This window comes from Ornithodoros turicata, unplaced genomic scaffold (assembly GCF_037126465.1).
Source record: "Ornithodoros turicata isolate Travis unplaced genomic scaffold, ASM3712646v1 Chromosome13, whole genome shotgun sequence".
Taxonomy (NCBI): Eukaryota; Metazoa; Arthropoda; class Arachnida; order Ixodida; family Argasidae; genus Ornithodoros; species Ornithodoros turicata.
In genome coordinates, this window is record NW_026999307.1 from 1,003,023 (window position 1) to 1,022,096 (window position 19,074).

Consider the following 19,074-nt stretch of genomic DNA (forward strand, 5'->3'; position numbering starts at 1 on the left):
CTAAGTTGTGGCATCAAATGAATGCTTTATTCAGTGTTTGACGAAAGTTTCGTTTATGGTTTCTGAACTTTGGCTATTTCATATTTGTGCGCAGTATAGCATTTAAGGCGTAAAGAAAAAAAAAGTGACGAATTGTATAAGTGTCTTCTGTATAAGGGTGGAGAAGTGATATGTAGTATCAAGTGTGATAACATGCGCGCTTGGCACTTGTGTGATAACGGGCTACGATCACCACCTTTCCTATTTAAGCACATGTCACAATCTGTCTCTTCTTCATTGCAACCGCTTCTCATGTAATGTTCAGTTGGGGTCCGCACGCTGCGGACCAATAAAGTATGTTGTGTCTGTTAATGGTGTGCTGCTTCTGAAAGACATGACACCAGTCTTACCTACAATTGAATTAGCTTCTGTTGTTTGGAACAGTAGTTAGAGCCCTGCACGGGCCCCGGACCCGTGCCGGCGTGCAAGGCCGGGCTTGTTATTGGCTGTATGCCCCGCGCCGGGCCGAGCCCGGGCCGACAAAATGCACCAACACCGCGGGCCGGGCCGGACCGACAAAAGGCGTCAGCACGGCGTGCCGGGCCGGGCCCTGCCCGACAAACATGCTTCCGAGGGTCAGGCTCGACCGGGTCACGCAGCCAATTCCACGCAATGGAGGACTATTAGTTCATATCATCACGTGCTGGCGTCATTCCTGTGCATAGTATTTGCAAAAACAAGCAAGGAACACTGGATTATGCGTATGATTCGAACCTCTATAACATTCTCAAAGCCACTTTACATTGCTCCTGACTCCTCACGTATTTCACAAACACGTTCGCAAAGCTTGGTGTGGATTGGGAGGAGTTTGTCGACAGCATCCTCTACATCCACAAAAACTTGGTAGTGTAACGGTGACGTACTTGCCCGCGTGCGTCCTGGGACGCGTTCTTAGCCACGATCGCTTAACGCAGCTCGTCACCGTTGCCACGGCAACGGCGCGCGCACGTGACCCCTATCGTCACCTGCACGTGGAACGCCGTTCTTTGCCATCCTCCACCGCAGCTGCGCATCTCGGTAACCGTCATTTGGGCGAGGGTGACAAACGACGGAAATCTTTGCGTCGTTCGTCCTCAGTGAGCGTCGTCTGCGAAGAAAACATGGCGGAGCTCTACGCATTTTTCCAGGATGTTGGCGTGCGTGAGGACGAAATAACACGCGTATTTCGTTCTAACAGTGACGCATTCACTGTCCTGTCAGACGATGCGTTCATCAGGCACTTCCGGCTTTCTAAAGAAGCAGTTCGAGAAGTCTGCGATGCCGTCAGGGAAGACTTGAAACGACGTATGTATTGCTTTTCGTTTATTCATGGCGAGGTGCTGTTATTGTATTGCCTCTACGCGGTCTTCAACATGTTAAATATCGCTAGAGCGAGTAGAGTAAGGGTAACGTATAGTAAAGTAAGGTGGGATAACTTCACTGTGGATAGCATCTATATTCACAATCGCAACACTTGCAGCGCAGCAGTGGCGATCCACCACGCTTACCGTCGAACAAAGGGTGCTCATGGCACTGCGTTTCTACGGGACCGGGGCCTTTCTTGGTAATATAGCTCATGAAGAATATTTCACCACGACCAAAGGCCCTTGGCCTTGGTATGTTGTAAAAGAACGCTCAGGGCTCAGGTGAATGTTATTACGACCTATGGAGTCCCTATTCACGCAGGTGCAGTCGACGGCACAGCGGTCGCAATCATAGCCCCCAGCACCAAGGATCCACGTTTCACTGATAGCAATTATTACAGCCACAAGGGGTACCATGCACTGAACGTGCTGGGGGTACGTGATGCGAAGCAGGGCTTCTTTAAATAGATGATTGGTAGCAATTTTGCCATGAAAAAATGTATCAACGTTACTGTTCATGCACAGATTTGCGATGCTAATCGCAGGATCCTCTACCTAAATGCACGCTATCCGGGAAGCTCTCACGACGCTGCTGTCTGGTCAGTGTGAAGGATACGGCAGAGGGCTTCAATCCTGTTCGACGATGGGGAGTGGCTGCTGGGTAAGTTACATGCTTGTAGGCCAAATAAGCTCACAATCTATGTATACAAATATGGGACATTTATTTCTAAAAGAAAGGATAGTGACAGTAAAGAAATATCCCCCATTTAGAAAGACATAGCTGGAAGGTTTGAGCATTACTATTTGTACACAATGATGGATGTTACAATGGATGTTAGCATTAATGTAGTGAACGTGTCAGATAAGACAAGGTACAAAGGCTAGTTATGGAATAACTATAGTTAACAGTGTAACAAGTTAAATAGATACATGTACACTATACATGTATAATAATCCTATACATGTACAATATGTAGTAGGAAAAGTCAGAGGATGACAAAGAGCTTACAGGGAAGCACAAATGGGAGTTTAGTAACACCGATGTGGGTGACGTGTTGGCAGACAGTGCGCAGTCCAGGAGGACTGATCGAAGGCAGCGGTAAACATTGACCCCAATCTATCAGTGTTAATAAATTCCTCTGTGTTTTCGTTTAAGCTCTTTGGCCCCTTTTGACTTTTCGTACTTGTATATACACATATGTAACATATCATTTTCTTCAAAGGAGATCTTGGCTACCCCCTTGAGCCATGGTTGATGACTCCATTTCTGGCTCCGGCATCAGACAAAGAAGTGGCATATAATGCAGCTCACAGCAGGACTAGGGTTCGAATCGAGCAATGCTTCGGAGTGCTGAAAATGCGATTCCGGTGCCTGCAAAGAAAAAAAAACCCTTCACTTTGCATGAGACAGAGCCTGCAATATCATAACTGCTTGTGCTGTGCTACACAATATGTGCATTTCATACAATTTGCCTGAGCCTGCAGAGAAGCCTGAACCAACAGCCACAGAACATGACAGTGCCACAGTTACAGTGACTCAGGACGAACCCAGCGAGGAGGGTCAACCCATCAGTCAAAGTGACTCCTTGATATCACAGGCAATGCGCGTACGTGAGACAATTGTCAACAGGTACTTCTAGCAGCCTGTCAAGAAATGTATATACTACATCATAACAACTGCTTTGTCGTTTGTGCATCACCTTTTATTGTTCGTGTGTGCTTTGCGAGCAGTAAGCCTTTTTTCACACTTTAGAGCCTCTCCATTTTCGTTTGATTTTGCAGCTGTGGTTGTCACAAAAAGTTAGAAAGCCTTCTGTTTGTTTCGCTAACATGCCGTTCAACTGTGTTCATGCTAGGGTGGGCAGATAGTTGTCGAACCACCTCGTGTTTTGTTTTTGCACCTACTGTTATGTATGTCAATATGTTATGTCATTACATTGTTGCGTTGGGTCCATGTTTAACTTTGCAGTTGTACACTTTAGCTATCAGTATGCATTCTGAATTTTGTTGCATCATGTCAGCCACGGTAGCACCTCATCTCAGTTCAAGTTGGTTAGCCTTGCATACCAAACTACTCAGTTTTGACTTCAGTTCACAGCTCTATACATTGCATGTTTATTTCTCTGTTTACATTAAATTAATGTATTATGTCATTGGACAGATCACGGGTGTGAGTAACTGTGCACAACAAGCCAAGACTCAGGAAAAGTAAGAACAAGGTCTATGTTAAAGAAATATGCTGTAATTGTGTGGAAGTCAATCAGTGAAATAGCAAAAGCAGAATGGTATTGATAAATATGTTTACTTCTCAAAGCTGTGCCACCTCATTGATCAGCATGCAAGCGATTTGGTCCACAAGAAGAACGGGCACCCTCCTGCAGCTGCGGCGACGTTCTTGTGGTTTCAGCGCCCGAGGCTCCTGTGCAGGGGTTTGCGGTCTAGTAACATTTGTCACTGATGCGTTAGGTGAAGGGGTGGATGCACTTGGCCCAGCAGATTCCTGGAACCTATATTATATCAATTTCCTCTTGGTCTTCATATGTCGCTTTCTCTGCACCGTGGTTTCAGGGAGATCTTCACCTAGGATGTCCTGTGTGGGCAGAGGATAGGTCTGCAAAACAGCACTGTGTTACATAATGTGAAATGGTTTATGTAAATCTGTTGTAAATGGGTAGCACATGTATAGCATCATATATGTGCGTGTCGACATTGTCGATTCTTGTTCAGTTCCTCTATTCATATACAAATAAAAATGTACAATGAGCACTGAGTTGGTACCAAGTACAAGTGCCTCTAGTCCTTGTCCACATACTATTCGATCACAGCAGTACACATACCTTTTGTGTGGAGTGCCTGAATAGTATGTCCCTTCGAGTTATTTCACAGCTCCGGGAATTCTTCCAGATAGGCTAGGAGCTGCATTTTCTGCGCTTCGCACTTCGGACATCGCCATTTCGCTTCAGCTGCAAGTACGTTGATAACACATTTTTCTCGTATTTAGCGGGTGTAGCAGCCGATATACCACGGCTGGGTACTTACTGCCGCATGTAATTAGTAAATTTACCAGGGTGTAAAAGAGCTAGCATGTTGTTGTATCAACAAAGGGAATCAGGCGAGAACGGAGGAGGAGGAGTGTCGTTGGGAGGAACCGAGAGGTCTGCCTGCCTGAATAGGCGGCATGTTTCTCGGGAAGCGAAAGGTGGTGGAGAGGAGGAGAGGAAAGGGCGAAGTGGAAGACCGAGCGGAATCCGCTCGGGGGGAGGATAGCTGCGTCCATGGGCCGACTTCAGGGGAACTGTGCCGGCATACGCCTATTACACATCTGAAGGAAACCCAGGAAAAACCCCAGACGGCACAGCCGGCCCGTGGATTCGAACCGCGGACCTCCCAGTCTCCAAGCGCACGCGTTACCGCTGCGCCACCGGAGCTGGTAGGCGAGAACGGCTTCGCAGAGATAGACGATTCTTGGAAAGTTCTCATTGGCTGAGGTGACGTTGCGGTTTTATCGTTACCAAATTACGGTGCCAGCTCTTTGTCGGTGGGTAAAATGCAGCTACATTTGACAACAGAAGAAATGACATCCAATTCAGGTAGAAACAACCATCATATTGATAAGTGTCTCTAATTTTTCTAGCTAAAAACAGGCGTCGGGTAGCGAGAGTAGCGTCACGAGAGCGTCCCGGATGTGGGGAGCGGAAGCGCAGCAGACGACGACGTGTTTGAAGGGCGTTCTTGGCTACTCCGTGCATATTGTCATCTTCCCAGCGTCGCGGTGACTGTGACGAACCAGTGTTGCCACACCTACAGATTTATCATGAGATCTACCTACTTTTTGAAAAATCTACAGATCTACAGAGATTTATGGGAATCTCATGATTTTTGGTCCAATGAATGGATCACTCGACGCAGTACGTGTTTCGCATCAGTGCACAAAACGACAACGATGAAAAACGTTAGCAGGACGCGGGAATGAGTGTTTGACCGACTATTTTTTAGAATGTTTTCTGCAGTTAATTCGATGAAAACGAATAAAAGAAACAGCCTCTCAACGACCACCACAACTGGCCTCCTGCACACAAAACGCATGCTGTTGGGTCAAGCTGCTTTGCCTTCGCCATTGACAAGGATTTGATTCGTCAATCACGAAGCTGGCGGGGCTCGCCGGAGGAGAAGGACGTCTTCAGCGAACGAACCATTGGCGAGCCTCAACGCTAAATCAGTTTTCTTGAATATTTGGCGAGCTCTTTCACCAGCACCACCACCACCACAACCACCACCTCTTGAGTATGTGCGCGTTACCAGTTTGCCTCACAGACTTGACTTGGCTGGCTTTGAAGTGAAACCAAACGTTTATAATTCAGGTCACGCATGTACGCTTTCATTATGTCTGTGGAAATAATATATCGAGCTTCATTGTTTTTGTGGTCCATTGTGATCCTCGCTCATCACTGTGATGGTGGAACGAGCGAGAGAAATGTTCCTACTACACGCGATAGGTTATTCTTGCATTGGAGCGCCACAGCTGATGTGAATACAGATGTCAAAGTATTAAAATCTACGTGCAGTGACACTTTTTTTTGTGATTGTAGCAGACACTTCCGCTGCAATCACAAGAAACGCGACATATCGCAAACCGAAACCGAAAGTTCCAACGGCAGTGCGCCGCAGCAAGAAATTCCGGCTGTGGTCTTCAGCAGTGGAACGAAATAAGCAGGTCCCCCAAGGTCGCCATTTTCCCATGTATTTGTTCCTATCCCGATGCGTGCAATGCCGGAAGCCGCCCTTAGATACCCCATTGTTACCAGACGTTAGCTTGCGTTGAATTGTAGCGCGCTAAAGATCCAGTTGAAGCACAATCCAAGCCAGGCCAAGTCACCGAAGGAGAAATGGACGACTGCGCCTGCGGCGCCTATGTGATGACAGGTACGCTATGTGATGGACGCAGCCGTGCACTAGATCCTTCCGATCGCTCAACACGTTTAAAAACGGGACCAAAAAGTGAAACACGACACAGAAAGTTGTTATACGCGTGTTATTTGGACATATAAAGACTAGATTCATTCGCAGAAACAAAAAAAAAAAAAACATTTTGCCGCTAAACTTAGCGCGCTGAAGTGATCCGGAACGGCAACAGTGGGGTATCTAGTGGCGGCCTTCTTCGTTGCACACTTTTCCGAGGTGAGTTTGGGGGACCTGGAAATAAGCCCTTGCTCTTCCACTAATTTAGAGACGCAGGCAGACGTTCCAGATTTGACGGCAAAGCGTTCAAGAAACTGAGTTTTGAGTGGCTACAGATTTTTAGCTCGATCTACAGATTTTTCGGACTCGGATCTACAGATAAATTTTTTGTGCGTGTGGCAACACTGTGACGAACAGTGCTGACGGCTGCGCTGCGATGAGATGGCCAAGAACGCGCCTCAGGATTTAATTTGGTCTCGTGCTGTCGTGGTGTCAAACCGACAATTCTTGTATATTTGTGACCGTGTCTTCTCTTCTTATAAATGTACTTATAAATTTGTGTGATAAGCGCTAGAAACGCGTACGTCTCGTCTGGAAATACTAGGCCGGGCTCTATTCACTGGGTCATCGGGCCGGGCCGGGCCAATTGTCGATGCGCCCGGGCCGGGTCGGGCCCTGAAAAGTTGGCCCGTGCAGGGCTCTATAGATCCGCGATTGCATCTGAGCTTCAGTCTGTACAAAAGCGCTTAGTACATGTTCTTTATGAACGCTTCTTATGACTTTTGTCTACTACAACTATGATCATACACATGTTAAGTTGAACATTGTATCACTATCGAATCACCGTACTCTTCGCAACTTGCTTCTTTTTGTTCAAACTATCCTGTCGACTGCAGCTGTATATTATTGCTTGTGCTGTTTCGTGTGAAAGTATTATTAACTCGGATGTTTAGTCCTTGTCATGCACCCCACCGTTCTGAGCTTTGACCCTTGTACCGCATTTTGCGTGCGTTCACTGCGACGCCTGATCTTCATTTGTTTGGCAACACCTGGGATGCTTTCAGGTCTAGTCTCCTTAAGCACTTTGATTCTGGTGCGGTGCGACCACAAAATTCATTGTAGAGCGAAGCGTAGAAATGGCTTACATTGCAAATCTGTGATGAAATTCAGGGCCTCTGCCCGCGTAGGTTCGAGTCCCATCCTCGTCGCCAAAATGTGGTGTCGCCAAGTCGCGAAGAATGAACTGTGCTCGAGCGTCCGTGCTCTCAACTAAACGTCTTTATTCTTCCTCGTCGGCATCCATCTCATATCGCAACGGGTATCTAAGTTTAATTTGATGCGAGCACAAACAACACTTAAATGATGAATTGCTTGTCGTAATAACTCACCATGCAGATAACGTCTCTGTTCCTTACAGCTTTTGATTTGAGACAATCACTTGGCCAATCGAAAGTCGAACTTATGCACTGCTACACCATTCCGCGTTACCCTCTCCCCAAGGTGACATACCGAGATTGGACGAAGCTTGGCCTGCCAACCTAGCCGTGCTTGGCAAGTGCTCGGCCAAGCTCGCTTCATAGTACGGATCAGTCCCCTGTCAGACAGCTTGCTAAACTTAGCGCCAACCTTAGCTGTCAACTTGCAATCTGAAGAGCTGAGCCTGCAGGTGAAAAAAATGCAAGACAATTTTGAGAAAATTATTCTGGACAAAGAAATGGGACCGTTTTGCGCTTTATTTGAAAGGTTTCCCATCTATTACGTAGGGACGTTCAACCACTACCCGGAGACGACGGTGGTTGATCTCCATGTTTACGACCGCCGAGAGCTCGTTCGTGGTTGGCTACCGCCGTTGAAGACACAGTCCTGATTGGCTGACCCTAAGTTGTTGCGTGACGTCGACGAGTAAGGGCGCCAGGGCGTCAGTCGTGACGTTGCCCATCTCTGTGAGGCAGACAACGGCGAGCCCTTTCACCAGCACCACCACCGCCGACGAGGAAAGCAAGGTTCCTCTATCTATGTGGTTTTGGTACTAGACAATGAAAACCAGTAGCCACTACAAGTGCCAAGTCCCAATGCTGAGTACGAGCATAATAACGAAAGCACGCGACAGGCTCTTATATTTTCCTCTGCGTCCGAACTGTCCCTGTCATGGCACTGACGCAGACTTACCATTTGGTCAACTATCTTTTTGTCGTTGCTAGCCTTGGGCGTCAGGCATTTAGTGTTTTGCTGTTATAATGTATAATCATTGTTAACGAAGACTGCCATTTCGCTAAGCAATGGAGGAACAATAGTCATCGACAAGAACCCGTCTCACGTGCTGAAACCCTGCTGCATTCTCTTCTGTTCGTGTGACCACAGAAAGTAACCTGGGGAGCAACAGTGAATCATGGAGGCAGATAAGGTGGCTCCCGCACATTCTACAACGACCAAGAACAAAGAACAGGGGCATCCGGACCGCGACCGTAGTCCCCGTGACCTCCATAGTGCTTCAGCGAAACCGGCGAAGGCAAAACGCAAGAAGAAACGCAGAAAGCCTTCAATTGTCCCTGTCGAACCAGCTGGAGCTCCAAGAAGTGACCATATTGCGAGTGAACCAGCCATCGCCGAAGCACCTGCAGGACCACTAAGAAAGAAAGTCCTGTCTGAGACCCCTCTTGAATCCCCTGCTGCGACAGCATTGGCTGATACCCCTGTGGAAACTCCTGCAACGACAATGCTGGCTGTTATGCATGCGGAACAATTTTCGGCTAGTGATTCAGCTGAGGTGCCCTCGAGGTATCTGCTGTTCCCGTCTTCACCATTAGCCCAGAGTCAAACGAAGGATGACATAGAAGAGGTGAATGCTGGTCCTCCCGGAGTGAGCAGCGACCTTGCAATGGATGCTGGATACGTTTCAGGAGAAAGGAACGACCGACGTAAGTTGACAGTCCTTGTCTCTTTGACTCTATGCAGTTACAGATGACGACGCTGAAGCAGCTGGAAAGTGCATGGTGTGAGTCACTGGCTTGTGGCTTGTAAATACGTGAACTATCGTGCTCTGTAAACAATGCCCCAAATATCCGGGCAAAAGACTCGAAGCTCCCGGCCCAAAATAGTACCAGTAAATAGCATGATACTAGTAATAGTAAATAGTAATCGCCCGAGAATCTAGTAACAGAGTGCGAAAGCATTTGAGCAGTGGTAATACCACAAATAATCAGACGTTCCCAGATATGTACATCAATTGTTTCTTTTAAGATCTCCATGGTTTGCTTGCCGGCACGGAGTCTTCCCGGTTAAGATGTGTTACAACGGATTATTGTGACACGTGACAGGTTACAATGACACGTTAGACTAGCGGTATGAGTTAGAAATCCCAACTGGTATATTCCATTCGCACTGATGAGGTGCACCTCGAGATAAAGTAATCGAAATACCCGTTGCAAAATAAAGTAATGGATAGAAATGTTACCTGACTATAAAATGCGCAGTCGCGAGGGGAAACTGCCAATGGCGAACTTAGATTAACCTGGACATAAAAATGCTAACCAACATCCTGCTCCGTCGAGTCCACCATGCTAAGCATAACGGCTGCTAAAATGTGGTGTTTGTTCGCTAAAACGACTTGGACAGACATCGACAACCCGCGATTTTGAGTAGTTAACTGGTGATGCCATGGTTTTAAACACGACATATCTTACGAAGCAATCGAGCATTATCCAGTATTTTTCTTGTTTGTTGAACGTGAATTTGAGATCGGGGACTTCCAAACCCTGAATACCCTGAAACCCTGAAGGTCGTCCTCACTGATGGAGTCGGTACTTCACCACCATATTATGTGACATAGCATCCATTCCGATATATTGATGTCATTTGTCCGCGTTCTGCATTACAGAAGGCCTCAGGGCCGCCACCAAGGAATACACGAAAGACCTTAAACCAACAGGACAATCTGTGAGAAACACGCGCGTTTGCTTGATTTCTGGCATCATCGGCGTCATCGTTGTCAGCATCGTCGTGGTGCTTGTCCTAAACGGTCCACCGCAGCGGGCACTCCTAAAGAGCGCGGGCAACTGGTGTACATCTTCACAAAGCTGTCACGATGCCGAGATGTTCTTGCAAAAAATCGTGGACACCACTTTCCACCCTTGTACTGATTTCTACAGCCACGTCTGCAGCAGGTACGTGTACGTTGTACGAGGAATAAGGTGGTTTCACTACTTAGGGTAGCGTTGGCAGACTAATCACTAGTATAGAGCACCGGGTGGTGTATGTCATTTCTTACCTGCCCACTTCGGCGGTACGACTCGGCCAAAATTGAGCAGTTTGGAATTGTGTGCGGATGACGCAGTTACGATGTACAGTTTCTCGCGCTGGCACCCACTGGCGTTTCCGTGAATTACTTTCAATTTCAATTTCAGTTTATTTTCCTTAACGGAGGGAGGAGGAGCAAAAAGCCAGTGAGGCTACCTGATGAATTGTCTATTTTGGAACTCTGAATCTTTCACATTCACACTGTAGTGGTTCTGTTAAGAGTGGGCTGTATTCCCATTCAAACCTAAGTATTCCTGCGTAAGCGATATCCCTCTACGAACTCAACGCCCTAGCGGAAACCGAAAACGCTTTAGGGGATGGCGCTGCCCAAGTGAGCTCTCGAGCAAGCTGTGCGCTAACGAAGGTCCGTTCGTCCCAAAGCGAATTACGAAAAAATTGTGCGATTCCGTGGAACGCGAGGAGGAATTAGAAACTTACACGTATGGCGTGGCTCAAGTACTAAAGCACAGACGGATCCGCTACTGAAAAGATACCGTTTAACGAAGTCTTCAGTGCATGAGCTCTATTGTCTACTTTGGTGTCAGGAGAAATGCGTATAGAAGAAAATTGTGCCACTCTGCACTTGTGCTGCACAGATGTTGACCATCATTTGGTTGACTGTATATGCTCGGTACAATAGAATGCAATACACTGTTTATTAGTCGTGAAATTATACAAGTAATCTATAAGCAAAGCAATCCTGTACCTACTGATAATCTTTCCCGACATACTTCTCCTGACATACATCATCCTGACATACTTTCTTCTCAGAGCAAGCACGTGAGTATTTCATTAACCTGATGGAATCAACTTTATGAAGAGTTACAGAATACCAAATCAATATATATTGGAGAAAACTTCTTCTGTTCAGTAAAGGTCTCACGAACTTCGGCACTGCACTGGGCACAGGGGCGCATCGTTCATGCCACGCCATGTTGTCATGTTGTCAGGAGCAACAGGAGAACGATAGGCTCCCAGGATGAAAAAAAGGAAAATAAGAAGAAAAAAAGGACATAGCAAGCGCTGCAGTGAGTTATGTAATGCGGGGAATGGAAGTTGAAACATTGTACAGTCGGACGCACGCGCCCCCTGTTGCTTTATCAAACGGAGAACTCTGATGATGATGATGATGATTGGGAGTTTAATGGCGCATTGACAACAAAGAAACGGAGAACTCTGTAGGTATTTCTGGGGCCCAGCCCTTGACTGAGTGCGCGCACGTTTTAGTTGCGGAAAGGACACTTCCTTGAGGGCAAGAGCGACCTCAGGACGCCCAAAACCGATGGACACTTAAGGGCGGAGTACGGCCGAGTTTGTTGTTAGGTGTGTCTATACCGTCACAGCGCAAGCGCGTGGCGACATTCGAAGGCAGCAACTTCGAGAAAAATAATTTTATCCGCCTATCATTTTAACTTGTGCAAGAGTTCCAGATATCTGAGCGAATAAAGCAACCTCAACTTCACTTTGGCGACAGTCAGGGGGTCAATTGCAAGGAAAGAGCGTAGAGTAGTTGGCACTTGAGAAAGTGTTGGTGTTCGTCCCTTTTTTGTCTACGGGTCTCTGGTTATTCTCCCTGTGATAATGAGTGGGTTTCGCGATGAGACACTCATTTGTATATGGAAATACTCCATACTCCTTATTACTACTTATTATGGAAATACCCCCCCCCCCCCACACACACACACCTATTTTAGTGCCCCAGACATTTTGATTAAAAAATATGGAGGTAGTACAGTGCTGAAGTCGAAGAAAAATATGTTACGAAATCTAGGTGTCTCGCGACGTAAAGCCAGGGAATCTAGAATGAGTTCTTTCCACACGTGTTATCATGCATAATCTTTTGAGTAGTTTTCCTTTGTTAGCTCATATTGTTGAACTTGCTGTAAGCCTAAGATATCCGTTATGCATTTCACATAGGTGGCTAAAACCGACACGCTTCCGGAACGCTTACATGGACGAGCTCTTATACGACCTGAGGATCGAAATCTACGATCAGCTGGAAGAAGCCAAGGATAATCGCATCCACAGAGATGCGCTACAGGCAATGTCAGTTTTCTTCAAGAGTTGCATGAAATTCATCTTCGAAAAGGAAGCACTGCAACATGTTGTTACGGAGGTCTTGAAGGTGCTGGAAGTCGACGTCTCGCTTTGGAAGACCGCGAGAACGCTCGATGATGTCTTTCCTATCATCTTCAATTTAGCTGTCAAAGGCTGTCCCAGCGTATTCAAAATAGCCTACCGAAGAAGACCTGAAACAAACATCCTCATCAGTGTCGGTTCGAGTCTTTCAGCGATTTACGACCAAGGCATCGACGACACACTTAAAGGATACATGGCAGACGTGGTTAAAATATCGAACATAGACGCGGAAGCAAATATCAAAGACATAGACGGGAAATTCTGGAAAATATACAACCAGGTGAGCAACAGCACCTTTGATACCATACAGGTGGATCAACTTGACATTGGCGTCTCACTAGACGTCCTGGTACGAGCGCTAAATGAAGGCTTCTACGGGATCGACATCATCACTTTCAGCAACATTAATATTAAAGACCGCGGAATCATTCGTGCTGCGCTGGACGAACTATCGCACTTGACCGGCCAACAGAGAAACTCCTACCTGTACCTCCTCACATTATCCAATATCCTTGTACATGATTTCACCTTCCGTTACCGCGACTTCGGTGTTGGCGAAGAAAGAGAGTGTCTGCGACTGACTAGCCGGTATTTCAGCCGGGGATACTTCCAATACGTCATCAATCGCTTCCAGTCCGATAGCGTAAAGCACGCGATGACAGCGATGGAAGTGGATATTCGACAATCGATGTTGGAAGAAACCAGGATGTCGTCGTGGATTTCCGCTACAAGCAAGCAACCGGCCATCGACGCGATGAACGCTACTGAGGTCTGGCTGGGAAACGGGAAAGCTGACATTCCGGAAGAGACAGCCTTTCACTTCCTCAACGATTCATTTATTTGGAACGTTGCAAGCTTGCGGAAAGAACATGTCGAGCTGCAAATGGCTGACGCCAATGATGTACTTTTTTCGCAGTGGCAGTACGAAGGAACGGTCGGGTATGTAAAAGAAAACAAAACGATCGTATTCGCGACTGCTGTACTACGCCCACATATGTTTTATGAGGACTTGGCGTTTCGTTTGAATTACGCGACGGTCGGTATGCTGATGGCCGAAGCACTTCTGCAAGCGGGGTTGGAAAGAGTGGATTATCCATCACGTGAAGCGGATACGCGATATCAGAACTGGAATAAAATACGTTGCTACAAGCGCCATATTGAAGAAATGGCTGGGATGAATGCGAATGACGAGGCTGTTAGAGAACTGGTTGCTTTAGAACTGTCGCTGCATGGCAGTTTTAATATTAACAGAACTCAGGGTCTCAGTGAGGAAGATGCGAAGGAGAGCGACCAGATGTTTTTTCGAAGATTTTGCTTAGCAAATTGTGGGCCTTCGTCGGGTCATCGGCGGCTTCTTCCAGGGAAGTTCCGTTGCAACTTTTTACTTCTCGGAAAGTCAGAATTCGCGAAAGCGTTCGACTGCTCGCCGAAGCCAAACGAGTGCCTTGTTCCCGGTTCTTGATATCTACCCATAGCTTATCGTCGGTGCGATAATAACCGAATATATAAATAAATTCGTTTAGAACGTTTATTGTAACAGTCTCCTCTAAACTTCATTCTGCGCGTCTTAGCATTCTAGAGGTGACACCCATTCGACTGGTTTTGAGCAGTCTTCCATGAAGTTGACCTCGCTGCTCTACAGAATACCCAGTGATTCATGCTCCGTGCCCTATATTTCAGTCTCCAAAACAAGGTCAGTGACCATAAGATTGGTAGACAGAGCGTGACTGGTAGAACTGGTGAGACTGGTAGAATGGTCGATATGAGTCCCATCAACGGAAACAACTTCGAGCGGATCGTTGCTATTTTAGCTGCCTTTTCTATTTACAAAGCCCTTGCTAGAATATGATGTGAATACATGCGGAACATATCAGAATAGGTGTCAGTAACAGGTTGGTATGGTCTTTGCACATGAGTAATACTGAATAGTGTATAACAGCGAATCACACTGGTCGTTCTGGTGCGACGGAGTGCACCCTCTCCGCAGTGCTGGGAACCCACACTAGTGTAGCCTCCACTGATCCGCACACGGGAATACTCGGCATAAGGCGGAGAGCGCAGAGCCAAATCGGAAAACCGAAACTGGTTTCCCATGCCACCGGTGTCAGCGACTGTCGCGTGACCATGCTGGCAACAAGCATAAACCGAAACCAATGGTGCTGTGAGAGTATACGTGTGTGCCGATGGACCTGCAATTCGAGACAGACCAGCTGCGCTCTCAATGAGCATGCACGGGGCTCGGTGGCTATGTTGCTCCACACCCGTGGTCTCCCTCCTCCCCCTTTCGTTTGCTCGAAATTCAAAAGCGCACGAAACTGCGTCGCCGAAAACGTACGTAAAATTTGCCCACAGATTGTGTAGGTGAAATGGAAAAAAAAGAGGGAATGCCTGCCCGTATTGCGACCTGGTTTGCAGCACGAAGTTCAATCTGCGACAGCACGTACTGCGGATTCATTAGATAACTCTTCCAACGGAAAACAAATGTAGCTTCGTGTGCCACTACTCGGCCTCTGCTCGGCCGCATACCGCGTGTACGAGGAATTGCTAACACATCACACAACTGTCCGCAGTTTTCCCGGAAAGTATGGAACACGAAGATTTCCCTCAATAGAAGGTGGGTACAAACTCCCCACATAGACATATAAAAGCATAAACTGCGTGCGTTTCGAATAGCTTGCTTAACTTTACGATATACCTGATAACTTGACTTATATTTAGCTTATTTGATGTCCCTAAGAAGCCCTAAGACTGGAGTAGAAACACACAAACACGGGACTCCCCAGTCTCGGGTTTCGGTATGGAGATCAGATACAGCTTGCCTCCCTTCTAGGTGCCCATTGGCTTATTTGTTTGTACGGTCATGTATTCTAGTCTAAAATTGTTGAGGGTGTCAAGAACGTATGTGTAATTTCTATAACCTGAGTATAGAGAGGGAACCTAGAAAACTTGGGTGGTCATTTGGAAGTTTGTTGTTGGTTGAATAGCAGGCCCGCAAAAGTGCGGGCAATGATGTGAGCCGATCAAGGGTTGGCCCAAAAGGTATGCTCCTGGAGGTTGTAGTCATAACGAAGTAAAAATGGCTTATCGCCTTTGAATTTATTTATTTTATTTTACAGGCACCGGTGCACGACAGCTAAAGTCACAGGGCACCGTCAAAAGTGGTGCAATATGGCTTGCACATATGACGGTTTACATCGATGGTGCAGGACTAAACGTGAAGTACAAAAGTTCGCACCTTGGTCACGACTGTGCACTGAGTCACACTTCACTCTCTGAAACAGAAAAATCTGATATTTTCAGGCAACCACACAAAATCAGTAGTGTAATACAGCATAGAAATAGCTAAATGCGAACATACCTTAAAAAAATATATCATTTTTCCCGAGACGAAATCAATTGCAATGTAACATATGCTGAAAGACACTCCTTAGGAGGGCATTAGCAAACTTCTCCTTCACTCTATCAAATTAGGGGTGAAGGAAAGACGCGTCTCCGAAGATGCGCAATGAACAAAATAAAGAAAAATGGTGTACCTTCATGATTTTTTGCACGAACTATCGAACGAATTGTTGTTCTGAAAACGGCTTCAGTATCAGGTGACCGAAGGGACCAGATGTTCTCATTGGAACAACTTCGTAGCTTTTACTATTAAAAAGTTAATTATTGAAGGTTAATTGAAACATTGTCTTAGGAGTTTGCTAATGCCCTCCTAAGGAATGCCCTTGAGCATATGCTATATTGCAATTGATTTCACCCCGGATAAAGCGATGTATATATTTTTAAAAAATATGTTCGCATTTAGCTGGGACACCCTATATATGCTCAAAAGTCTTCCATTACACGTGTTGAAACATCCTAACACGGCCACCACGGTGGAAACTAGGTGAGGCTCTCTGGGATACTTTTCAAGAAGAAGCGAATTTCCTGACTTCATCGTTCGACCACATGACTGTTGAAGAGGCAAACAGTTCTATCACTAATACGATCATAAATGCTGCACTCAAGGCCATTCCACAAACATCTGGCCAGCTCACTAGGCGTTCGAAACCTTGGTGGACAGAAGAGTGCAAACAAAGGCGCAAAGAACAAAACCGAGCATGGGGCATTTTCCGGCGATACCCAAGTCCAGCAAATTTAACCCAATTCAAAAAGGCTCGGGCTAAAACTAAATGGACAGTAAAACAAGCTAAACGTCTCTCTTGGAGGAACTTTGTGTCATCTATCAACAGTAACACCTCGTCTAAGATAGTGTGGGACACATTAAGAAAAGTTAGGGGTGACTATGTTGGTTTCTCAATCCCACTTTTGCAAGTAAATGGAAGACTATGTGAGAATATGAATGAACAGGCAGATGCCCTCGGTGAACACTTTCAGAACATATCAAGCTCGTCACACTACTGTAGAGAATTCACACACATAAAAGGAGACGCAGAGAAAACAGTAATACCAAGCGGAGGTGGCGACAGGTTCTCTTACAATATGCCTTTCACCATGATACAACTATCAAGGGTTTTGGCAACAACAAAAGTGACGGCACCTGGGCCTGACCGCATCACATACTCCATGCTTCAACATTTGTCCAGAAACACTCAGGAAACTCTGCTCCATTTTTTCAATAGAGTCTGGCAGGAAGGACATCTGCCTTCCAGTTATTAGATGGCAACCATTATTCCATTTCTAAAGCCGTGCAAAGATGCTTCAAATCCATCAAGCTACAGGCCTGGAGCACTCACAAGCTGCTTAGGCAAGACATTTGAACGGATGATTAATAACCGCCTTGTGTATTATTTGGAAGAAAATAAGTGCCTTGATAAATATCAACAGGGGGGTGTTGGACAACTGATAATCTTGTCCGCTTAGAGACCACCAACCGTGAAGCCTTCGTACGAAGACAACACTGCGTGTCTGTATTCTTCGACCTTGAGAAGGCCTATGACACGGCATGGCGGTACGGCATTTTACGAGACCTTCACTCTTGCGGAATACGTGGTCGGCTTTTCAAATGTATTCTAGGTTTCCTTCGTGGAAGAATGTTTAGAGTGCGACTGGGAAATACTTTCTCGCGTCCTTTCATACAGGAAAATGGTGTTCCTCAGGGATCTGTACTGAGGGTTACCCTGTTCATTTTTAAGATGAATTCTCTTACACAATCACTACCCCCGTCGGTCGCTATTCAGTTTATGTGGACGATGTGCAAATATCATGTGCATCGTCCAATCTTGCCATGTGCGAGAGACAGCTGCAGCTTGCAATTAATAGACTGAGTAGATGGTCGGTTGAGAGTGGTTTTAAGTTTTCACCAGACAAAACGGTTTGTGTGCCTTTTTCACGGGTAAGAGGGCTGTTTCCGGAACCATCTTTGAATACAAATGGTAAGCCTCTTATTGTACAATCGGAACACAAACTTTTGGGGCTTACCTTCGACAAGAGGCTCACGTTCCAATCCCACATCAACAACATTAAGGTAAAATTCAGCAGATTTAATGATTTGGTGCAAGTTTTGGCTCACAGATCTTGGGGAGCAGATCAAGAGACTGTACACCGGGTGTACACCGCTGTGGTCCGGTCTAGACTGGATTACGGGTGTATTGTTTATGGGTCAGCACGCCTTTCTGTCTTAAAACGCATAGACCCTGTACATCATCGACCCCGCACCTCGCCAGTGGAAAGCTTATATGTTGAAAGCAGTGAGTGGTCATTGAAAAGGCGACGAGCCTATCTTTCTATCCTTTATCCGCTCAGGGTGAGAAGTTACCCACAGCACGCTGCTCGTTCGAGTGTTGGGGAAACACATCAACAGCTGTTCTTGAACAAGCCTTCAGTTGTTCCTCCTCTTTCTATGCGTATCTCACAACAGGTTGAACAGTACCACTTTTTTGGTTTCAACTGTCAGGTATCAGAAACCACTAGACTTTTACCTCCATGGACTAATAGTTCCTTAGCACGGTACAAGAAAAATGATACCAAGATGGTCGTTTTGCAACAGGAATTTGAACATCTGAGAGAAAGTTCGGGAGAGCACACAGGATTCTATACAGATGGATCCAAAAGCAACACAGGCGTATCATGTGCCATGGTGACTGAAAGATGCACCAGAGCAATCCGTTTGAACCAGTGCATGTCCATTTTTAGTGCTGAGGTATACGGAATTATTGTCACACTGAATTACATTTTGCAGCACAACATCGTCTCATCAGTCATCTACACAGACTCTCTTGGTGCTTTGCAGGCAATATGCAGCCCACATAAAACAAAAAACTTCCTTGTTAACAGGGCACGGTATCTTGCATCAGAAATC

General features: G+C 46.3%; 1 protein-coding gene and 1 long non-coding RNA gene across 2 annotated transcripts; both read left to right on the forward strand.

Moving 5' to 3' along the window:
- Positions 1-1,116: 1,116 nt before the first annotated feature.
- LOC135372093 (uncharacterized) lies at positions 1,117-3,240 on the forward strand. Its single transcript, XR_010415814.1, has 3 exons — positions 1,117-1,323; positions 1,908-2,043; positions 2,606-3,240. It is a non-coding gene; the product is annotated as an uncharacterized LOC135372093 (long non-coding RNA).
- A 5,440-nt stretch (positions 3,241-8,680) lies between these two features.
- On the forward strand, positions 8,681-14,306 carry LOC135372199 (uncharacterized). The gene is made up of 3 exons (XM_064605884.1): positions 8,681-9,259; positions 10,219-10,504; positions 12,555-14,306. Exons 1-3 carry the CDS (start codon positions 8,731-8,733, stop codon positions 14,236-14,238), a joined length of 2,499 nt encoding a protein of 832 aa, XP_064461954.1. The 5' UTR covers positions 8,681-8,730; the 3' UTR covers positions 14,239-14,306.
- The last annotated feature ends 4,768 nt before the right edge of the window (positions 14,307-19,074 follow it).